This window comes from Poecilia reticulata, chromosome 1, assembly GCF_904066995.2.
Source record: "Poecilia reticulata chromosome 1, P_reticulata-male-v2, whole genome shotgun sequence".
Lineage (NCBI taxonomy): Eukaryota > Metazoa > Chordata > Actinopteri > Cyprinodontiformes > Poeciliidae > Poecilia > Poecilia reticulata.
In genome coordinates, this window is record NC_088830.1 from 18,556,545 (window position 1) to 18,579,826 (window position 23,282).

At 37.8% G+C, this 23,282-nt stretch overlaps 3 protein-coding genes across 6 annotated transcripts; 2 read left to right on the forward strand and 1 right to left on the reverse strand.

The window, feature by feature from the left end:
- Positions 1-55: 55 nt before the first annotated feature.
- On the forward strand, positions 56-8,185 carry glb1 (galactosidase, beta 1). The gene is made up of 16 exons (XM_008411775.3): positions 56-459; positions 881-1,050; positions 2,065-2,215; positions 2,893-2,953; positions 3,040-3,134; positions 3,818-3,998; positions 4,235-4,293; positions 4,379-4,500; positions 5,519-5,559; positions 5,636-5,748; positions 5,834-5,908; positions 6,023-6,112; positions 6,208-6,321; positions 6,706-6,837; positions 6,966-7,205; positions 7,489-8,185. The coding sequence occupies exons 1-16, from the start codon at positions 400-402 to the stop codon at positions 7,741-7,743; spliced, it is 1,959 nt and encodes a 652-aa protein (XP_008409997.1). The 5' UTR covers positions 56-399; the 3' UTR covers positions 7,744-8,185.
- A 939-nt stretch (positions 8,186-9,124) lies between these two features.
- cldnd1b (claudin domain containing 1b) lies at positions 9,125-17,099 on the forward strand. 3 transcript variants are annotated; one of them, XM_008411755.3, is made up of 7 exons: positions 9,125-9,221; positions 9,473-9,529; positions 10,494-10,803; positions 12,016-12,090; positions 12,728-12,826; positions 13,093-13,230; positions 14,398-17,099. In XM_008411755.3, the coding sequence occupies exons 3-7, from the start codon at positions 10,518-10,520 to the stop codon at positions 14,616-14,618; spliced, it is 819 nt and encodes a 272-aa protein (XP_008409977.1). In that variant the 5' UTR covers positions 9,125-9,221; positions 9,473-9,529; positions 10,494-10,517; the 3' UTR covers positions 14,619-17,099. The 3 variants fall into 3 exon arrangements, with proteins under 3 accessions (XP_008409977.1, XP_008409968.1, XP_081464163.1); XM_008411746.3 differs by having other exon boundaries at positions 9,126-9,221; positions 9,473-9,563; XM_081608037.1 differs by lacking the exon at positions 12,016-12,090 and having other exon boundaries at positions 9,126-9,221; positions 9,473-9,563.
- Positions 17,100-17,378: 279 nt separating this feature from the next.
- On the reverse strand, positions 17,379-21,397 carry LOC103466257 (N-acyl-aromatic-L-amino acid amidohydrolase (carboxylate-forming) B-like). 2 transcript variants are annotated; one of them, XM_008411736.2, is made up of 7 exons: positions 21,240-21,397; positions 19,353-19,579; positions 19,071-19,263; positions 18,706-18,799; positions 18,519-18,626; positions 18,264-18,373; positions 17,379-18,147 (listed from the first exon to the last, which is right to left on the reverse strand). In XM_008411736.2, exons 2-7 carry the CDS (start codon positions 19,577-19,579, stop codon positions 17,953-17,955), a joined length of 927 nt encoding a protein of 308 aa, XP_008409958.1. In that variant the 5' UTR covers positions 21,240-21,397; the 3' UTR covers positions 17,379-17,952. The 2 variants fall into 2 exon arrangements, with proteins under 2 accessions (XP_008409958.1, XP_008409949.1); XM_008411727.3 differs by lacking the exon at positions 21,240-21,397 and adding an exon at positions 20,582-20,785.
- Positions 21,398-23,282: the final 1,885 nt, after the last annotated feature.

A 23,282-nucleotide genomic window follows, 5' to 3' on the forward strand; every position in this document is an offset into this window, starting at 1 on the left:
TAAGACCTTTTCGTCTAAGGTCGTTTTTGAAAATACTTTTTATTTTATTCAGCGGGCTGGTGGCTTTATGTCTATGGCCTCACATCTGAAACTTTACACACTGTTCTAATGTGTAAGTTTTTTTTTCTTCTTGAGTCCTGAGGATATCCTAAAACGAACACCGTACTAAAACACTCTGCAGTGCCATCTACTGGGCAGAATGCATCCCAGCTCTTTTATGGGACTAGGCGGTCACATGATTTTTACTTCCGCGACTTGTGATACCGCTCATTGAAAAACACCTCAGTACATTCAGTGGGAAACCCTTGGCTAGATATCTGATTTTGTTGGTGCTTGCGGCTCTTGTTAAGAAGTTTTAATATAGCAACATCCCAGCACTAGCTGTGAGAGGGACTCATCATGTCGGTGCTCCGATTTAATAGCGTCTTTCTGCTGCTGCTGATGATGTTTGGACACTCTGTGAGTATTTCTGAGCACCTAGCTAAAGTCTTAAAACTTTATTTTGAGTTTGTATTACAGTTTAAACTGATTTCATGGTTTATTGACCTCATAATGCATAATAATTACATATGTTTTATAGATCTTTTAAGTTAAAAATGATGGATGTAAATAATGTGTTGCAATTTATAGGGGTCTAGACTGACTAAAGCTTTAATTCAGATTTTTTTTTTTTTATGATTATATTTTTTAACATGTTGATAAATCTGCAGCATTCTTTACTGAAACATTTTAAGTGTCTTCAGTTGACAGTCAGGTGTTTGGCTTCTACATTCCTACAGTCACCTGAGGTGTCATCTCTGAGCTTTAAACTTGAAACTCTATGGGAAGTACTGCGCATGTGTAAGTGTTCAGTGACAGACAACGGTGTTTTGACCTGCAGATCGGGACGTCTCCATCATTCAGCGTGGACTACGAAAACAACTGCTTCCGTAAGGATGGGGAACAATTTCGTTACATATCAGGAAGCATCCACTACAACAGGATCCCCAGGGCCTACTGGAAAGACCGGCTGCTGAAGATGTACATGGCAGGACTGAACGCCATCCAGACGTATGATTCCTCCACACACACGCACACGCACACGCGCGCGCGCACACACACACACACACACATACACACACACACACACACACACACACACACACACACACACACACACACACACACACACACATACGGTGCCTGTCTCACGTTTAAAATCAGGAATTATGTGATGCATCAGTGGTCTCCTAAGAAAGTTGCCAACTCTGCACAGTTGAGTTATTATCGTTGCATTGTTTTATGAAGCACTGTCATATTCACAACTACTACTTGCTTTTAACAGATGAAAAGTTGCTTTTAGTTTGTCTTCTTATTTAAAATAATGACGTTTGATCATGGATAACAAATTCTTTGGTCAATAAAAGCAGGATCATATATCATAACATGTTTTAGATTTTTCTCTGCTGCCACACACATGAATCAAATGAATGGGGGTTAACCAGTTTTTCTGCTTTTAATGGCATCCTGAGGAGATAAAGCAGTCATTACAGTTAGGAGTCCTGGCAAGCATGCTGGGTATTGAGCCTGGAGGGCCTGAGTTGGAGATTTCTGTTTGAACATATTATTCACCAGACCTGGAAGCATGATGAATTTATCGCACTTATAAAAAAGTAAAAATAAAAGTTCCTCAGACCAAATGTGACAGAATTATTTAAAAAAGATGGGTCTTTTTATTTAATGTGTTATTTATTTATTGGGTGTAAGATATAATTTAATATATAAATCTGGTGAACTGAGCAGCCCCTCGACATATAAGATCTAAGACATTTTTTAGCAAATATTTATTAGTATTCAAATGGAGTAATTTATTCCCTGTGTGTATTTAAGAAACAATTTTCACTTCAACAGCATATTTTAGATTCATGTTAAATTTATACTTTATAAAAACAATGTGCCAATTTCTTTTTTTTCTTCTTTTTTTTATTGAATCTCATTCTGATTTTGGGTCATTTTACATTTATTTAGGATAAAACACACTTTATGAGTTAATTGTTGAACATAAATACTCTCTTACGCTCACAGCTACATTCCCTGGAACTACCATGAAGAGACTCCTGGCCAGTACAATTTCAGCGGAGACAGAGATGTGGAATATTTTCTTAAGTTGGCTCAGGACATCGGTCTGTTGGTGATCCTTCGTCCAGGGCCGTACATATGTGGAGAGTGGGACATGGTGAGGGAAATGTGTCTTTAAATGCGTTTGCTTTCAAAAACTGAATTGAAACGGGACATTTAATCTCATTTTTTCAAAGGCTTCCTTTGAGTTCAAGTAAGTGCTGTGATCTAGCGAGTTGTGCTAAAATGGGATTGTTAATGTGGCACTCTATATTAGCCAGATAACATTAACACTAAAGTATATAGTTTCTCTTGCATTGCCCTTTTTGCAGAATGTCCTCTGACACAAAGCCTTCTCTAACACTGTCAGAAAATAGCATTTACTCCCCAGACAGTGTGTCTGCTGTGGCAATGTACATAAGAAGGACTTGTTTGAGGAGCAGACCTCAGAGTAGACTGCAGCCTCGTGTTTTATCTGAATGTCACCATTTGAACAAAAAATCTGGAAAACTGGATCAGTGTATTTGCTGTGATTTTGTGGTTAAGATTCTTTAACTTTAGTTGTTTTCTGTTTGGTTTACTTCTCACTACAGTCATTCTCTGGCTTTTATGTTGTAACGTGATCAAATACAGGAAAAAAAAAGGTCTTAGCAAAATGGATGTTTTTGCAAGGCAGCGTAGCTATAATGAACTGTGTACAATGTGTGAAATCTAAAGCTTGGCCATCTCAACGCCTGTTGTGGGAATATTTTGCTTGTTGTGTTTCTAATTATTAAACGTTATTCTGCCAATTAGGGGGGTCTGCCTGCATGGCTTCTCAATAAGAAAAACATTGTGCTGCGATCGTCTGACCCTGGTGAGCAGCAAACACTCATCTAGTCAGAAATGCATGTGGTGTCCCACTGCATGAAAGCACAATGCTGTAATTTGTGTCCATTCCAGATTACATTGCAGCTGTGGACAAATGGATGGGGAAGCTGCTACCCATGATGAAGCCTTACCTCTACCAGAATGGGGGTCCCATCATCACTGTGCAGGTGAGCGTGGATGTCTCAATTTGTTTCTCATGCTCGTACCTGACTAGTTTTCATTTTACAGCCCACTTCAAAGCCACTAGTCCGCCTTGGTAAACAAATAAATGGTAAATAAAAGTCAATGGAGAATTTTTAGCACGTATACCTATTGAAGTTTCTCATGGATCGTTTGGCCACTGCTTATTGAAAGTGATAAGCTGCCAAAACACAGCTGCAATACCAGATTGACATACTTTTGTAACTGTAGCTCTGGGAGAAAACAGACTTCCTTGTTCTTATGGAGTATGTATTGATCTTTAATCTGAGCTTTTATGAAAACAAAAACAAAGCAAAAAAAAACAATCCATGTTGGTTAGGCAGGAAACAGAGGATTAATGTGTGGAAAAGCATTGAACTTATGAATTTAAAATGGATAATCATTGGGTCTTAAACAATAATTACATGACTAAAAACCAAGAAAAAACAGAAATGGTTCAACAGACACATAATTAACCTTCATCAAAGGCCATCGGATTGTATGGATGAGCTGAAGAGGGTGCAGGAGGGGATCTGGATGATGGATGTTTTTACTTTTTGATTTAATTGACCAGGTTGTCAATCCATGTAAGGAGATAGAAATCATCCATTCAAACAAGATTTAGTCTCATAAGAAAAGAAAAATATTGACACACAACCTTTATCATCAGGTGGAGAATGAATATGGCAGCTACTTTACCTGTGACTACGACTACATGCGTCATCTAACCAAACTGTTCAGAGCTCAACTGGGAGACGAGGTGGTGCTGTTCACCACAGATGGTGCCGGGGTGAATTACCTGAAGTGTGGCTCAATACAAGGCCTCTATGCCACCGTAGACTTCGGTCCCGGTAAGCTTAGCGACTCTGCATGTTACAGTGAATATTCTTTTTCTGTGGAATGACACACTTTTCAGATGGAATTATGTGACAGAAGCTGGTTTGTGTTATCATGAGATTCCTTCATTTAGGTTTGTTTTCTTATTTGTGTGTCTATGCCGACTCATTGTCACGTTTTAACTTAGTCAGAAGTAATGGGGAAGTTCCACAAAGACACTTTGCAATTCTATGCCTCGTCTCTCTGCTAGGTGCAAATATAACTGCTGCCTTTGCGGCACAGCGACATGCTGAACCTTATGGGCCTTTGGTAAGCGTCTCGCCCTTACCCTGCGCATGTTGCTACAGTTACCCGCATGGCAAAGTGAAAATACTCCTGTTTCTTTGTTTCACAGGTGAACTCTGAGTTTTACACTGGATGGCTGGACCACTGGGGATCCCGTCACTCTGTCGTGTCGTCCGCCGTAGTGGCCAAGTCCCTCAGCCAGATGCTGGCTGTAGAAGCAAACGTTAACCTGTAAGTGAGCAGAAGTTACCAGTGATTAGTTTAGAGAAGCAGTCTGTGACTCTGATGTTGCTTGTGCCACCTGCTGGCAGAAGTCGTGTAACTTTTCCTCTTGTCAAATTTGGCTGCTGATAGGCATTGAAGCCTTAAAATATGAGATTGTATAGAAGAAGCAATCAATGATTGTTCAAATATCTAAAATTTAAAAACAATCAAAAGAATTGTTTAAAGGATGGATAATTCTTATCAAAGAATTGATAAGAATTCTTATCATCATAATATCTTACCAGATATTATGATGCACATGTCATCGCAATGTCAGCGTGTGCAGTATTTCTTTCACAAAGGACTTTTAGTGCACAACATTTGATTGACTATCATATGTCAGGTTTCATGCATTCACTTTCTGTACATTGGTAAAAAGTTTTGATTATTTGAATGGACTGACCTTAATTTTCACACCTCACATCTGTTTTTAGTTACTCAGATGCTGAAGCTCACAAAGACAGTTGGGAACAATGTGCTACAGAAAGAAAAGAGGCAAGAAAGGCCGGGCTTATAGTTGTAATTTTCATCAATAGTATGGCAGTTTTACGTATTTTCCTGATAAAACTTGTCAATTGCCTAAGATGTAGCCATACATGGAAAAAGTGGAAAAGTTTCACACTTTGATAAAAGACTTAAACCTGAACTAAATGGATCAAAATCAGCAGTTTTCTGGTTAGCACAATTGTAGCAAACAACAAGCAGATTTTGTCAACCACATTACAATCAAAACGGAACACATAATGACCAAAAATAGGTCCAATTTGAACACAAACGTCCACACATGTACATATGTATGTATGTCACGTGATTTATTGAAGTCATTGGAGTCAGTCGTGGTTAGACAGACCTTCTATGAAGAAAGTTTATCATTACATCATTAAAATGTGATCATAATGTTACGGCTTTGTAAATGATTCTAAAAAGAAATAATCTAAAGTCAATATTTTAAGTACAAACATATTTTTTTGTTCCTTCCCTGAAGGTACATGTTCATAGGCGGGTCAAACTTTGGCTACTGGAATGGTGAGTGTGATGTTAGCATAATGCAGCTTTCCTGCATCTTTCCTAAGACACTAATGGTGTGTTTTAATGCTCTCAGGTGCAAACTCTCCATATGCTGCACAGCCCACGAGCTACGACTATGACGCCCCTCTGTCAGAGGCAGGAGATCTCACAGAGAAATACTTTGCCATCAGAGACGTTATCAGAATGGTATGAACCTGAATATTTAAGCATTGTTTTAGATATTTTTTTTTTCTTTTGTGTCATTGAGAACATCTTTGTCTTCTTAAAATAGTACAGCAAGGTACCGGAGGGACCGATTCCACCAACAACACCAAAGTATGCGTACGGTTCTGTTAAAATGCAGAAGGTAAGCATTCAGATGGCTGTGTTTGATGTAATCACTTACAGGCTTCTGATTCGTGACCATCTTTTCTGACTTTGCACCAAACTAGCGTTGACTTGCTTGTTTTGTCTCCTGCAGCTCCAGACGGTATTAAGTGCCGTAGAAACGCTGTCATTCTCAGGTCCAGTTAAAAGCACCTATCCTCAGACGTTCACTGACTTAAATCAGGTATCCTCCAGTCTTTTCTCACCACAGTAGTTCCATTTTTGTTTTTTAACTTTTTTTTCTCCCTGTATTGTCTTTTTTTTTTTTTACCTCTCCAGAGCTTTGGCTTTGTTCTGTACAGAACGACTCTGCCTGTTAATTGCAGCCAACCCACCCCTCTGTCATCGCCTCTGAATGGGGTCCATGATAGAGCGTATGTGTCAGTGGACGGGGTGAGTCGCATTATTCATCATCAGATCCTCTGTGCAAAAGCTGTGAATTGTAGCTAATGAGTATGAAAGAACTACAGTAGATGCAGAACTTCAATGAAGATCACAACATTTTTAATTAACAAAAACACAGAAAGAGACAGCGGTACATTAATTGGCCTGTTACATTAGAGACCAGCTTTTTCAGTGCATTTTGCCTCTGAGTACATGAAATGACAAAGTATGAGGAATCAAAATTAACAAACAATAGACTAAGGGATTCAGTCTACCTCCAGTCAACAGCACTTCAGGACAGAAACAGTAAATACAATTTTCAATTTCAAAATGTCCTTTTTTTTCTCAGGTTTTGTGATAATTGTACTAATATAAACATACTTTTTTTCTAAGGTGGCAGTAGGGGTTCTGGAAAGGAACAAGGTCTTGAGTGTGAATGTGACGGGAAATGCTGGAAGTCAGGTGGACATCCTGGTGGAAAACATGGGCCGAATCAACTATGGAAAAGACATCAATGACTTCAAGGTTTCTTTTTGTTTGTTTGTTTGTTTGTTTGTTTTTTCGGCTTTAGAAATATGTTACTGAGGCCTCAAGGTCTAATGTGCTGTCAGATTTGTTGTTTGTTTTAATCATTTGTCGTTTTCTCAATAAAGGGCCTGGTCTCCAATCTTAATCTGGGACAAAGCCCCCTTACCGGCTGGACCATGTACAGTCTTAGCATCGACGAGGCGGTCAGACAGGGCCTCCTGGGAGAACAATCCCCCACACAAAGAGACCCAGGTCAGCCTGCGACTCTTTCGCTTCCCGCTTTCTATAACGGAAGCTTCATCATTCCTGACGGTATTCCGGACCTCCCTCAAGACACTTATGTCAAGCTGCCAGGCTGGAAGAAGGTGAGAGACCCTAAAATAAGCATTTAGCTTTTAAGCTTTGTCAACTACACATGTATAGATATTCAACATGTGAGTTTAATTAAATTTTGAAAGTAGATTTTTATTTATTTAAGCAATAAGAACATGAGCTGTCACTACCCTTCTACAAATAATTTCAGATATTAAATGTTTTATTATTGTTTAGTCTATATCGCCAGTAAAACTTTTACACTCCAAGCGTAATATCTGCAAGGCACCTTTGGCTAAAGTTCAGTACAAACTAAATATTTATTTGTTTCCTTAGGGGCAGATCTGGATTAACGGTTTTAATTTGGGGCGTTACTGGCCCGCTCGAGGCCCTCAGGTGACACTTTTTGTGCCTGCCAGCATCCTGAGCACAGCAGCACCCAACAATGTGACCGTCCTGGAGCTGGAAGCAGATCCATGCAGCTCCCTGCCATGCACAATTGAGTTTACAAACACCCCCATCCTCAATGCAACAGTCCTCTCTCAACCCAAACTGCGCAGGAGACTGTTTACTAAAGAGGATTTCCTGTGACAATAAGGGAACTCTCTATTGCACTAAAGGAATCAGTTTGCACTGCAGGACTCGACATATGAGCCTGGAATCAATGTTTGATTTGTGAAATGGAAGAGCATTTGAATTTCTTTTGAACGATCTATGTTGTGTAAATGTCATTTTGTTTTCTGATACTATTTTTCTAACTATGTTTGCACCACTTGGTTGTAGCAGGTATCCAAAATCTCTTCTTGTCTACTCTCAAAGGGATTATAAGCAATGTTAGCTGTGGCATTTCATCATTCAGGGAACATTTCATTTTTCAGATGAAAACCACATCAGGGATATGTCTGTTCAGATGTGTAGTCCTTTGACTAAAACAAGTTGCTCCATAGCTTTAAATTAGTCATCTATGAAGTAGTTGTAATATTTGTACAAGATGTGCCTATATGATAAAAACAAAATAAAAACTTGAAATCTATCTTTATTTTAATGCAACTTAGCTTTCATGCATATTCACATTTTAGGGCAGGCAAATGTATGGCATCAAATTTAAAGACAGGCTAGGTTAGTTTTGGTTTCTTTATTTGGGATTCTCACTTCAGTGTGTTCCACATGCCACATTTTCTTTTTCTCCACCTCTCAGATTTAGTTTTCAAGGTGCCTGTAGTTCCTTCAATGTGGGGAATTTGTATTCTAAAAATACCCACAACTTTTCATCTTCCACCAATAGGTACATTTTAGTATGGTCTCTAATCATAACCTGTTTTCCACAGGTGTTATATGTGGAATAACTCTAAAATTCTGCACAAAAACAAGCTATAATTTCTTCAGACATAGTTGGCATTATTCAATTTCTTCAGCTACAACAAATAACTTGTACAGCTGTGCAGACTTTCTTAGTACAAGGTTTTTATTATTTTAAGAGAAGCATTGCAAAGTCAAAGAGGTTTCTTCAAAATTAAGTCATTAATTTTAACCAATCACACACTTCCTTCATAAATATATATAAAGCTATAGTTATCTCTTGTTCTTCCTGTAAACTTTTTTACAGGGACTGTTTATTTTATTTATTTTTTGGGAAGTTCACAAAACTTTTCAAAAAGCAATTTGTTGATCTTCATTAACAATGCACCTGATTTCACACTGTATTTTGAGAAAGTAGATTTTAAAGTCAAAGATTCTGCCATATTTCTTACAAATAAGATTTTGTTTCTTGCTAAAGTTTTGTATTCAAAAAAGTTTTTGAACACCTTGTAATAGATTTGAAATTGTATCTATATACAATCTCAAACTAAAACAAAAGGGCTATAAAATTATTACATTATTTTTACTGAATACAGTGTTTATTGTCTTCTTACTTTATATTATGTTCGTTTCCTAGATATTGAATACTTTTTCACTGTAATAAATGCAACAATTTAAATAAAGTTCTAAAAAAAAAAAAAAGGAAAAGAAAAAAAAAACAACGACGTAACACCAGAGCAGCATCAGGAAACAGAGGAAGCCGTTGTTAGGTTAGTTAGTTATCATGTTTTTGTTATCTATGAATTTGATAATAATACTAATTATTCTTAGTTGAATTATAATGACGGTGCTTTCTTTGTGTGACTGGCGACCTAGAAACATAGCTAGGTCGCCATGTTTCTATTCTCTGTGTAGCTGCTAACTGAAACAAGTCCATTAAATTAGCTATTGAATGTCAAAGTTCTTGTCTCCACAGTTGCTGGTATAAAACAGTTAGCTGGTTTTTGTCTTTGTTTTTCAGTATCCCCCGTCCCAGGGTTCGGGTGATATTTAAACATGACCGAATAAAGTCTCCGAGGTTCGGACACCGACTGAAACACACCCAGCTTAAGGTGCTAACAACATACAGCTGTCAGGACGCTGAAGTTAGCTTTTAGTTCTAGAATAAACTGACTTCCAAGATTCAACATTTTTATACGAAAATATCAGTTCGTTGACTGGTCATACTAGTAGTGAATTGCTTTAGCACTTGATGACACTATAATTGATTAACTTATTCTAATAGAGAAAAAAATAATAAAAAATTCCCCCATATCTACAAACAGAAGTTTTGCTGGAACTCTAAACCATCCAGACTAATTTATACTGCACTGATGACAGCTTCATTAAAGTACAACTTGTAATTTATGAAAACTTTAAAAATGACGTTTTTCTCCATCTCATTTCATGAAGTCCAGCTTTAAAAGTACAGCTAGGCTATTGAATTCTGAACAGATTAAACGAAATACATTATACGTATACATATAATGTATGTATATACATTATATGTATATACATATCCCCCTGCACCTCCCTTTTTATATGTATTTGGCAGCCATATATCAAATTGAAGTATCTGTGTTCAATACCACAAAGAACTGCTTATATTTGACACAGTACTGTAATCCAACAGCACTATGGCACTGTTGGATATCTGGTCAAAAGATATTGGTAATCGTTTGGCCAATTTGATTGACGCTAATTTGCTTATATTGTCAGTGGCTTAGATAATAACCTGATACGGTGTGATAGGGACATTGCGTAATTCTAAGGAAATAATCTAGCTGAAGTTTAACAACACGGCGTTTTGGATTTGGAAGTTGTGCGGCTCGGAGGTGGTATTCCACATTCAAAATGCAGTCAGGTGTCTAATTTAAAGAGTAAAACTGATCCGTAACTTCAGAGTTGTGCTGCTGTGGTTGAAGTTGCTGAACAACAAAATATTTATCTAGACAGTCCATTCTTTGTCATAAACGACATCTCCCTTCCCTCCCTGCTTGCAGGCAGTCCGAGCTGTCTGTGAGACCATGGTGGACAATCGCTACGCCACGGCTTTGGTTATCGGCTCAGTCCTCAGTCTGCTGGCCACTGTCTACCTGTCTGTGGCGGTGGGGACTCAGAACTGGTTTCAGTACAGCACCCCGCCTATCAAGCAGTGTGTCAACACCACTGCGATCAAAAATGAGTTCCTCACTGGAGACTTTGAGGAGAAGACGTACAGCAGCCACCTGTTCAAGTGGAACGGCACCTTGGGTCTGTGGTGGAGGTGCATCCAAGTTCCTCTCTGCAGCCACTGGTATTGCTGTCAACAAGGTATTGTATCTAACCTGCACTAAAGCAAGTCACAGAAATGCTAAACTGCAAAGTCTAGTTTTGGTTAGTTAGAAAGTGATGTATTTTTTAATTTAGTTTCTGATGTTTACTTCCTCCTCCTGACCATTTATTCCTCCATTGGAATCCAGTCGCTATGCGTGTGAACGACCGGGAATAATATGGCTACTAACACCTCTGAACTGCTTTTCACTTTAACCTTTTACACAAATAATTAGAAAACTAAAAGAAATGCAGCTTTTTTGAAAAGAAGCAGTGTTCCAGCAAGATGTTTTCTTACCTGCTTTTTAAGATGGCCGAGCTAGAATCGATCTAAAAACATTAACACGTGCCTGCTTCTAGATATTAACAAAAATTGACCTAAGTCTTTTTATTTAATTTACTGTGGAAGATAACTTGCATAGTTAAATTGAACAACAAACAGATTGAAAACATAATAGATAAAAAAGTGTAACTTTGTACCATGATCTGATGAAACCACACATACAATTCACTCCAGGCTCACTATGGGAGATCGTAGTGGCAGCATCATGCTCTGGAGTTTTCACTTCCTTTAGTGTAGAAAACCCTGGACTATCCTATAAAAACCTGAAGGAAATACAGTTTCTAGTAATCTAGATTATTGTGAGAAAAAATACCCTTTGCCATCCATACATTGTACCTGAGATTCGTGTAAAGCTAGAAGATATTAGATGTAGACATTCTATTGTTACTATTTATTAGACCAGAAGAATTTGTTAAATTATTTGATAAGAGAGGACAATTTTATAGGTTTATTTCACAATGAAGGTGCATTTCAGATATTTAGACCAATCATTGAAGATCCACATCAGAGCTTCACAGGAGTGTGATCTGAATCCTTTGTTGTGTAGTGAGTTAGGGCAGCTGTTTGTGACGACCTTGCAAATTTGATCAAATACCCATTCTTTCACTCGCTTTATATTTTCTAATAAATGAATGGGAAATGAATGTGATTGTTCAGAATGTGAACTTGAGGTTGCTGTTTATCTCGTGCATTTAGCTTTGCATTCAATGACGAATGTTAAGGTTCGGTGGTGGTCTGAAAGTTTGATCTTATCTTGGTAATAGTGGGATTTGCCTTTTACGTCGGATGAAATAAAGAACCCAAAATAATGAATCTTTAAACAAACTTGAGAAGATTATCAAGATTTTAATTAGTGTCTTAATCAACAGGTGATCTTCAGACAGGCAATGAAAGTGCCAACACAACACAGCAGAGAAATTGCACTCATCAAAGTGGATGTACAGGTAGTTTACAATATGCCACATTTTGCAGTTTGTATATTTAATCTGACTCTCAGAGCAATCGCAAACCTCTCCATCTTTGCAATTTAAAACAATTTTCCTAATTCTATGGCTCATTCTCAACTTGCAGGTTATCTTGTGTGCTTTTAATCTTCAAATAATCCTTTGAGTTTGATCAATAATGTACTAATTTCACCTGACGTTGGAGCACACGGCTCCACTTCGAACAATGGAGGGTTATGAAAAGTAGGTGGGCTTCTTTTACACGGTAGGGTAGCCATACAGGCAAAAAAGGAGGGGCTGCCACGGGACTCTGCACCGACAAGAATAAGTGAGAAAAATTCTGGATTCCATTCCATGGACAGGTAAAAAGTAAACGATAAATAATCTCTGGACTCCTTCCTCAGTGAGAGCTTAGGTTGAAGGACAGAACTGCATCTCAGTGTTTGGAAATGGATATGTTGGGTTTGCTTTCATCTGTTAAAAGTTTGGAGAATTTGTGTATTATTGATCTGTAAGAAATGTCTGCGTAAGTCAGGCTTTCTGTCTCATCCTGTTCTCCAGCCCTGTGTTTCCAACCTGCTTTATGTGTTGATCTCGGATGCTTGGGTAGATCTTTGCCCTCTTCCCTTCACTTTAGATCCTAAGACGGAGACCCTCTGTATGAGCTTCACCCTTCCTCAGCAGTTCAGTACAAAGGTCAAACAGAACGAGAGCGAGGAGGATCTGCTCAGAACATGTGAGTGCAAATCCCAAACGGAGACAAATTTCAAAACGTCATGTACATATTTTTTTAATCAAAATATTTTTGTTCACCTTTCTTCCTCTCTCGAGTGACTCATTGTGTTGGAGTTTTAATTTTATACCCAACCCTACCTCAAAAGATAAAAAAAAAACTTTTTAAAAAATGTATGTTGCAGTAGTTGATTTGTCCTCCAAACTGTTTTCAGTGGTTGGTTTAATTTTACAAACCTCCGAATTGTGAATCCTTGTCTTTTTATTCAGATCTGTGGAGGTGCCAGTTTCTGCTGCCTCTGGTGTCTTTGTCTCTGGTGTTTCTCAGTGGTCTGGTTGGGGTCTGTGCCTGCCTGTGCCGCAGCTTCACGCCAACCCTGGTTGTGGGATTGTTCCATTTTATCGCAGGTGAGAGAAATGCGTCCTTATACTGTTGATCCTCAGGTGTACTTTTTTGTTAAAATGCTGTATTTTTATCTTAATGTTGAGATGGATCATTTTGTAACTCTCCAAACTTCTGTAGCATTTAATCTAAGATCTTATAAATGCAGGTTTTGTCTGGTTTTTTTTTTCTTGCAATATTGGTGTTGAATGTCCACAAAGAATTACACTGAAAGTGTCACTAACATGTTTTTAGTTCTACTTTTCTTTTCATTAGAATTTAATCTGGTTTTTTTTGTTTGTTTTTTTTTACAATATTTTTCATCCTACAGAAAAATGATCTGTCCTCTCTCTGCAAAACGTTATATTCCTCTATATTTTAAATTATAAGAATTTAAGAAAATTGTTTCTTTGAAATGACACCAAATTTATTTGAGTAGACTTTTATCTACCTAAGCTGTTTTTTTTTGTTGTTTTTTTCCAAAAAACACAGTTGCGACTTTAAGTGAGTTTTATTTGACTGGCCTAAGAGCAGAAACTGCTCTTTTTGATGTAAAGTTGCAGACTTCTGCTCTGCACCGACCAAAACTACTGGATCAACCAGACCTTTCCCTGCTGCACACACAGCCTCGAGCACAGCATCCGTTGTAGTTTTCTCAAATCCTGCCAAAATGTGGAAATAAGTGATTTGTATCGCTTACAGGACTTTGTTTATAACCCAGAACATTTAAAGAAGCAGAAAAACCAGAAAATTCTCAAACCAGTTCTGCGTAACGTCTTTCTTTAGATTGTAATATTGACCTTTTAAAATTTCTTGTAAATTGTTTGTCGAATGTGATGTTGAGTCTTTTTGATTTATTTATTTATTTACTATGAAGCTGCCCAGATGCTTCCTTTTTTTTTTTTGCTTTGAGCCCAAACACTTTGGAGCCTCATTGAGGGCATCGATACGTGAAGTTTTCTTTTTTGTTGTGCTGTTATTAAGCAGTTCTTTACACTTTTCAAAGGCCATTTCTAGTAGGCGTAAAACAATGTGTTATGGTTTCATTCTTATCACCACCACAAAACAAAGTTTCAGCTTCAGGATATTGTTTTTACTTTAAGCCCTGTGACAAGCTGAAGACTAATGATGGTAATCAACGGCATCTTTGTTTCTCATCCTTCTGCTCGGCTGTTGTCTCGTCCTGTTATCAGGCCTCTGCTCTTTGGGAACCGTCTGCTGTTTTCGGATCAGCGTTGATCTGCTCAACGGCAAATACAGAAAACCGGGAGGTATCGTCGGGTCAATGGGGTGGTCTCTCTACCTGGCCCTCATCTCCTTCCCCCTGCAGATGATGGCCGCCGCTCTGTTCCTGTGGGCGGCCAGAAGTCACCGCAAACACTACACCCGCATAACCGCATATAGGGTTGCATAAAGAGACAGGGATGGTATATTTTACGATAACCAAGTAGGTCTACAACCTTCCTTCCAACAATTTGTGGTTGCTGTTCAAGAAAATCTTCAGGTCGTAGCTTCTCACTTCCACTGTAGCAGTCTTGCAATGCAGAAATAGTTCAGGGTATCACAGGTTGAAGCGTCAGCTGCAGCCAATCCATACGTACTCATAAACACATTGAATCATTTCGTGTGGCTTTATATCACCTTTGCCTTTTTTTTTTTTCCCCGTTACTGAGTTGTGCATCATCTTGATGTTGCATATTTTTAGCTTCTAGGTTGTTGTGCTATATTTGTTTCTGCTGGGTTTTTTTTTATTTTGCCATTTGCCTTCTTTTTGTTGCCAATCCTTTTTCAGCTGCTCACCATATTGTCCTTAACTGGGATGCAACTGTGTAAACTTGCACTATCTGACTTTTAGATGTGGACTTTTATGGTCCAAATCAATCTAGTTGTTTCTGTTACTGAAAACAGTCTGGTGCACCTTTATTTAACTTTTTGTCTTGTTTTTACATCATTTTTAAATATCAAGGCTTTGCATGTCATTTGGGTTGACCTTTCCATCATCTGTGGTATTTTTTTTATTATTTTGGTTTGTGGTAAAATGACTAAATGTCATAAAATGCCACAGTCTAAAAGTGGAACCACTCACCTTCTGCTGTCATTGATATTGATGAATCTCGTGTGTACCGATGCAGCGTAATTACCAATGTTATTGTGTTGTTTTTGTAACAAGCTGAATCTATTAAATGCGTCCAGGAAATTCAGTTACTACTACTGCCATTTAAATGTTAAAAGCTGTCTAAACAGTTGCTTTCTCAGTTGTTCAATGTTGGTTTTATTGGAGTTTGTCAAATTTTGCAATTTATCTTCACAGTTTGCCTAGCCATAAACTCAGAAAAGGACACATCCTCGATGTAAGATCTCTTGCAAAAGTATCTACACCCTTGAGTTTGCACATTCAGCCTCCTTACAATCACAGAACTCACTATTTTTGGACCAACACCAGTGCATAAATGGAAAGCTGAAAGAAAATTGACAAAATGTTTTTACATAAGCACCTCAGCTTTCTGGTCGGTGCTGCAATTCTTTTGGGGGTATCTCTGTTCCAGCCTTAAAAATCTACGAGATTTTGCCAATTCTATTTTTGGAAAACGCTAAGCTCTGATTAGATATGTCTAGGAAGAGCCATTTTTGTCTTTTCTTCACATGAGTTTAGTTTTGAACTTTGACTAGTCCATTTCCATTCAGTTTTGTTCCTGGCCGTATGTTTAGGCTGGTTGTCATGCTGGAAGTTGTAGCTCTGCTCCAATTTAAAATCTTTTGCAGCCTCTAACGGGATTTCACCCAGAAAGACCCTGTATTTAATTCAATCCATCTTAGCTCTTGACTGGAAGTTTGTGTTTGTAACCTCACAAAATGTGAAAGGTTTGAGGGTAATAATACTTTTGCAATACAAAGTAGCAGAGTGAACAACTCCAGTAATTGTTTTATTTGGCTAATTATTTCACTGATTTGCACAGTGACAGATTCTGATTTCTTCAACCAACATGATTTTTTTTTTTCAGAAATACATTTGCCTTCATCAGGCAAAACAAAGAAAAAGATTAACGTTGACTCAAAACATATCCATTTGTATTTTTGGAGAAAGAAAGTGTTTAGAAAACAGCACAATTTCAAAACTGAAAGCTCAGTTTTGAAATCAAGCAAGCAAGCTTAAATTGTCCTCACATGGTATACAAATATTATGTTATTTCCTTTAAAGTTATTTACAACTTTAAAGGGAAGGGAATCACTATCGGAAAAATAAGAAAATAGGCTCCAGTTCCCCAGCTGAATCTTTTCTTGTTTTCCATCTGATGACTTATTTGTTCTGTGACAGAGTGAAGGACATAAATCAGGGTTATTGTTGCCAAGTTGTTGCCCCAGTCATGCCCTGTGTCTACCACGAGGGGGCAGTGTTAGGATCTGGCTTTTATTCAATTGGTCAGGTAAGATTTGAAAGAAGAAAAAAAAAAGAGTTCAGGACATGAAATTATCTGATAATCTGGTCAAAAACATGAAATTATCTGACAATCTGAGTATATTCACTTGTGAGCACATTAACACAGAATCCTCACGTTTTTAGGTTTTTTTCACAAGATAATTTGAGAAAACAAAAAACTAGGCAAATTTAGAATGAAATGCGCAAAATAACTGTATGAAACATTTTGTTGATAATTCACATTGATCGCAGGTGTTTTAAGTATGTTACATTTTCAAATAAGCAAGAATTTGTCATTTCACTCTGGTGTCAGAAAATAAATTGTGACTTTGTTTTGAACTGACATCTTTAACTGAAGTGTTTCCTGTCAGAATGTCGAGTTATACGTATTGAGACTTCTTGAAAAATTTTTCATCTTCTGAATCACAATACTGTATTGTTGCTGTGTGAAATAAATTTGACAATTGGTTACTTTTATTGGAATTTTGTCAGTTTTCCTTAGCTTAAAATTTAAATGCAGAGATGGTGCTTTACTTTTTGCAAATGGAAAATATCTGAATAAATTTGGATAACTTTGAATTTATGTGCAGATGTGCTTCCTTTCTGACCATTTAGAGCAGAATACTACTACTAAAACTCCATGCTTTACAATAAAGCACATTACTGTAAATTAAGTCGTGGAATGTGTTGATGTATATATTTTTCATTTATGTGTGAAGACAATTTTCAACATGCTTCTAAGAAGATAATCAGAAATATACAAGTAATGCTTCCATTTATTTTGTTTGGGCACAATGGATGATAATGCAATATTGAAAGAGTGGGAAAAAAAAAGGTTCAGATCCTATTTTACAGGCAGGGACTTTTCTGTCATTTCATAATTAATAATGGTAAATAATTTGTTATTGCAATAAATACTAGAAAATCTAATAAAATGTACATTACATTGCTCACCCCTAAAGGCAGCTCAGGATACCTGCTCCTGCCATGACAAATGGTGGTTTGACAAAATACAGATTCAGGTGGGCTGAATAAAAGTGCACACCACACTACTTTGATTTTTAATTAAAGTAGAAATTTTAATATTGATGCATTATTTTCCTTGCACTTCATTGTGCAAGTCTATCATGTAAGACCAGAATAAATAAAAAAAAAAGAAATTTATCACAAGATAAAATGTGAAAAGATTTAAAGGCTATAAATATTTTTAGTTTTGCAAGGCACTTTATCAGGTGTTACAGATGAACTCAAATTCCTGACTTCCATCTTTCATTCCATTGTGTTTTTTTTCTTAAGGTGATTGAAACATTCATGCTATCTTTGTCTTCCCTCAGTCATTTTTCACGCTTATGTGTGGAAAGCTGTACGTTTTTCTCTGAGCTAAATGGAAAGCAATCTTCTTCTCGTAGTAGGCGCATTCATTCACAAAGAAAGGGTAGAGGTCTTCTCCCTCGTACTTCAAAATATCCCCAGAAAATGTCTGGAAGACGGGATCCCCTGATCGCAGAAGCTTAAAGTCATTATCCTAAAAGAAGAGAAAAATTTACATGCATGTTTTCACTTCACTGGTTTTCTGAAGAGCCTCAGTTTTTTATTAAGTTCAAAGGTCAATTGTTGAATGTAAAAGCCTCAAAAGTTTACCTGTAGGTCTTGGTGGATGACAGCAGTAGCTTTACCAGCCGAGTCTCGTGGGTAATCAACACTTTTAACAAAAGTGTATGCTTCCACTGTGCCGCCCTCAAAACTGTGCCCTGTTGGCAGAGGAAAATAAATCACTGAGTAATGTGTCTAATTAATCTAACACAATCAAAAATAAGAGCAGGATTTAGGACTTTTTTGTAGAGATGATCTGCTGAACCAAAAAAAAGAAAGAAAGCAGCCTGCATTGCTTCCTACCAGAACTGAATTTCTGAAGCCACTGTAATGTGAGATCCAATGCTTCTTTCACCACGTTGAAGATATCAGCTCTGAGCACACCGTTGGGTTGCGGGCCAACTTCTATCGCTGCAACAAAGCAATGTTTGTCTCAGAAATCCAGCTTAATGAAGATAATCTTTCACATAATGAACATTGACATAGCTACCAAAGCCATGTTTGCCCACTGACTCCAGGGAATAAGCTTCGGAGCTGGGAATGTCCAGCTGGATCGCTCTCACAGGCACAGAGCTCAAGTTATTCTGAAAAAATGATATTTACAGATTAAAAACCTAACATACATCCTGCAGTGGCTCCAAAAACTATCTTCCATGATTTTAGTATGATATAGTGAGTCAATAACTAGCTTTAAAAGATAAAATCTAATGGATTACAGACAGGCTAGCCTATTTTTTTTTCTTCATGTATTAGTTATAGCCATCATAAAGAGTTAGGGTTACAGTAGACACGCGGTCTGTTAAATTCTTACCATTTAGATTAGGAAGCTGTGAGGCAGTGTGTCTGAGTTCATACCTCTATGTACTTGTAAATGTGCAGAGTGATCCAGTCTATTGAGTAGAAGATGAAGCACAGGCCCATGTTGGAAGTGGTGTTGTGCAGATCTATGAGCAGGTCAACAGCCTCTGCGCTTCCTTTGGGCCCCAGCTGAGCGTTCAGTTCCTGGGCTCGCCTCACCTCATACGGGGTTGACTCTGTTGTGGGGGAACTTGGAGCAGAGTAGCGATTTAAGCAGTCGACACAACACAGACTTCTCAAATTTGCAGCCCACAGGACTCACGTGGATAGCTGGCTTACCTCAGCAAGACATCTGTGAAGCAGCGGTTCAGATCCATCTCTGTGTATCGTCTGCCAGCAGCCACGGCTCTTGGATTGGTCTCGACAGTGGTTATAGAAACAGACCCCGCTTTCTCCATCTTCTGTTTCTGCATTTCCCTCACAATGTACACCCCAGTCAACTCATTCCCGTGGGTTCCACCGCAAATGGCGACATTGTGTATTGGTGGGAGAGAGGTGCGCTCCATCTGTTGGGCCCAATACAATAATAGTGATGTTAGTTAGGTGTTGGCAGGCCTGGAGTCCTTCCAGAAATGGGGCTGGGAAGAGCTAAAGTTTAGCTGGATGACGGTGAGTTAATGATTTGACTAAATAAATGACACAAAAACCTTTAAGTAAACTCAGCACACATGATCTGCAAGTTTCCAAACACAGAAGGTCGTTCATTAACAAATGGGGCCCAGTATGTTCAACAGTTGATTTTCAGTGCAACTTTTAATAGACGCCGCCATTTATCCTTTACTTCCACATTGGTGTTGGTATAATGAGATACATTGAACATTGTGGAAGTTCAGGAATTGGAAGTGGTACGAATCCACTTGCAAGGCACCGTAGTGCAGTTCAGTGCTAATGCATAGCTGAGGACATTTATCTGTCAGCATTTTCAGCAGTTACTTCAAAGTGTCGTGAAGCAACCATCTCAGCCTTGCTTTTCTGCAACCTGACTGAGCAAAAACTCGTTATCATTTTACTTTTGCCTTCTCCTTTTATTAAAGTTTTGTAAACTCCCATTTTTGGGGGAATTTTTAAGTTTGAGAGTTAGGCTCACAGTCTGAAAGTCACCAATGAAAACTGCAGGGGTTCAGAAAGACTTCTGAGAAGGGGGTTGGGTGTAAGTGACTAATACAGCTATTAAACTTTAAGAGCACTTATATGCTTTTTAAAAAAAATCTCAGCTGTTAATCTTGCTTTTCTAGACAGTTTTTGAACATGTTTCCACTTTCCCACCTTCCACTAAAGTATTTAAAGGATAATTGTGTCGTCGTCAGGACGCCCAGGTGTATATTTTTATCTGTTGGCATCTGGACCGTCTCCTCTGAATGAACACGAGTGCATGCTGGTGTACATGCATAGCAGAATGCTTCTGTCATCTAATGAAGGCTTTCACTGAAGCAAAGTGTTGCCTTTCCTCTCTCAAAATGGCCAACGGTAAACATAAACAGCATAAATATTAAGACTGCATGGCTTACCTGAGAGTTTTCAGCCCTGTCAACTATTCACTAAACTACAGCAACCTTTGAACTTTGAATCGGTGGCACAAGCAGAGGTGAAAACGAACCACACCGCCTGACATGACTGCCTCTAAACGCTCTCACATGGTGCTCCAATTGTAAGCTAGCAACACCACTTCTTGTGTTGTGTCTTCCTCATTCCCTTGGCCCTCCTCTTTATTTTCAAACAGCTCAAGTTTCATACTGCAGAACATTTTGTGATGTAACAGAAACTCGCCCTCTTTTTATTTTTCCTACCAGACCAGCAGGAGTCGCTCTCAGTGTAACTTTGAGACACCGCAACAATAAAAGCAAAGCAGCAGAGTTGTAGTAGTTTGGGATTTATTTTCTAAACTGCACTTACATCAACCATAATCAGTTATTGCAGTACCTGACAAGGAGCTTAATTGTGTTCCTATGTTATTTTTCTGTACTCTGTGGTAGCAAACTCTATTGAGCAACATTTACACAGCCTACAGTCAGGAGTCCAACTAATATCTATAACTTAAAATGCGGGTAAGCATTAACATGCTTCAAGACCACAATCAAAATTTCCATATTTTTACATCTTCTTACGTCTACATGCTACTTCAGATTAATAAAAAAAAAATTTTGGGGAAATGTCATAAAACATTACCTCACAACTCTCAGATGTCTCTGTTCATTACAATCTCTTCTGTCTTTGTCACTTCTCCCTGGAGAAACAAGTCCAACTCTTTTAATAGATGTGTAATCCTGCTGGGAACATCCCCTGATGGTAAGCTCCTTTCTCTCTCTCTTTGTTTCTCTTTCTCGCTCATTTACTTCAACAGAATCTGTTTTGATTCAAATAAAAACAACAACAAGCAATTGTTTCAACCAATAATGTGAACAACAAAAATGAAGTGAAACAATGAGATAAAGCAGAAGGAATTTTTTGTTGTTGTTGTTTTTATGATCTTAATTTTTTGGTAGAATTTACACTTCCTTATAATATCTATTTATACCTCTTGAACTTTTTCGCGTTTTGTAATGCTGCAGCCACAACCATTAATGAGCATAATAAATAGTGACTTACAAGTATACTCACTTAAACTTTTTTATACTGTTTCAAATCTCAGACACAAAGCTCTTTGTATTTTATTGCGGTTTCCTGTGACAGACATGTCAAAATAATGAAGAATGTTCAGGACCTCATCAAATATTACTTCTTGGCTGACGTTTGTGAACAAATGTGAGCATTTTGTTGTTTACGCTACAGTCATATTCAGTAAATTAGAGTAAGGGTTCCAGTGAAGCTTGTCTGTCAAATTCAAAGTACCTTTAAGCAGATATGAAACATATTTTTCACTAGACCCACATTACTGCATTAAAAAGTTTTTTGGTTTTTTTTACTGGTCTGATGCAATATATCATTCAGAAACAAAAGCTTTAAAACTTCAGTCTGTGTGTAATTTATCTACATAATGTGTTTTATTTGTGAGCTGAGTTACAGAAATGCATGAACTTTTCATTAAAATCCTAACTTATTGAATGTGACTTGCTCTTTAAGAGTTCATTTCACACACAAATCAAACCCAGAGCATAACAGCCCACCCTGTGCCACGCTGTTATCCGCCTTTGATTAAATTATATCTGAATTATTCACATATAAGCTAAGGAGAATCATTCTGGGTGAGGCTAATGATCTGATCATCTGTTACTTGGCAGACAGTGACCTTTTTAATATGGAGGACAGGGCGTGCTTGGATGCGGCTCGAACAGTGACATTTGAGACAGGGAGTGGTCTAAGCAAAGTGGCCTCTGCGTAATGAGACCGTGCTGGGAGGAAAACACACTCTCTGACCTTCTTGTGGTCTTTTCACAGTGGGCACAGCTTGCGTGATTTATGTTCCTAGCAGTAAATAAGTGGCGGATAAAAGGTGAGTTCAGCTTTTAGAAAAAAGGAAAGACTGTGAAATCCGGATCTGACAGGAAATGAACAGACAATGGAGGTTCATTAAAACAAGCTCAGCGGGTAAAAACTTCACTAATTGGCAGTTTGAAACATCAGAAAACCAACAGAATAATCTGTGTAACAGACACTAAATAGTAACATAAAGATAAAATTACTTAAAATATGATTAAATTAAAACTTGACTAAAAATACTTCACATAAAACAGCTACTTTATCATCTCTTGTGGTGTGTTGATTAATTGGTTAATTTTAAGATGCTTTCCAGTGAAAGAACATGTGAGGTAATGTCAGGTTTGGTGTAAAATCCCCAACATCTGTAGTCTGTGCAGGTGATTAAAACACCTTGTGATCCCCGGGGCCGTGGGACTCTGGAGGCTATGTGACAAAGACGCAACACTAAAGGCGTTCACATTCATTCTGTCATCTCTCTGATGCTTTTCAGTTTTTTATGTCTGCATTATGATATTCTTTATTATAGCTTTGTATCTTTGTTCTGTGTGTGATTTTGTGGTGCTTTGTGATCTCCAAGCATAGTTTATCTTTTCATTGTGCTAGTTTGGTTTTGTGTTTGTTTGCACCGTCTCTTTTCAGATGAATCGTTTCTGATGTTTCTGCTTCCATTGAAACATCAGAGGTTTATATTCCATAATAAACCTCTGAGGCCTTCACAGAACAGTTGGAGTTATTCATATCATATCATAACTCCATCTGTTATGTCATAACAGATGGACTTATTTACTAGTT

Excerpts from the sequence above, each read along its gene's own strand:
- glb1 (XM_008411775.3), top strand. The coding sequence starts at position 400 with ATGTCGGTGCTCCGATTTAATAGCGTCTTTCTGCTGCTGCTGATGATG. Across the intron at positions 1,051-2,064 it reads GGACTGAACGCCATCCAGAC|CTACATTCCCTGGAACTACC; the intron begins GTATGATTCCTC and ends TTACGCTCACAG. Across the intron at positions 6,322-6,705 it reads CGTATGTGTCAGTGGACGGG|GTGGCAGTAGGGGTTCTGGA; the intron begins GTGAGTCGCATT and ends TTTTTTTCTAAG.
- cldnd1b (XM_008411755.3), top strand. The coding sequence starts at position 10,518 with ATGGTGGACAATCGCTACGCCACGGCTTTGGTTATCGGCTCAGTCCTC. Across the intron at positions 10,804-12,015 it reads CTGGTATTGCTGTCAACAAG|GTGATCTTCAGACAGGCAAT; the intron begins GTATTGTATCTA and ends CTTAATCAACAG. Across the intron at positions 13,231-14,397 it reads ATTGTTCCATTTTATCGCAG|GCCTCTGCTCTTTGGGAACC; the intron begins GTGAGAGAAATG and ends TCCTGTTATCAG.
- LOC103466257 (XM_008411736.2), bottom strand. The coding sequence starts at position 19,579 with ATGGAGCGCACCTCTCTCCCACCAATACACAATGTCGCCATTTGCGGT. Across the intron at positions 18,627-18,705 it reads AGTGGGCAAACATGGCTTTG|CGATAGAAGTTGGCCCGCAA; the intron begins GTAGCTATGTCA and ends GCTTTGTTGCAG. Across the intron at positions 18,148-18,263 it reads TCATCCACCAAGACCTACAG|GATAATGACTTTAAGCTTCT; the intron begins GTAAACTTTTGA and ends CTCTTCTTTTAG.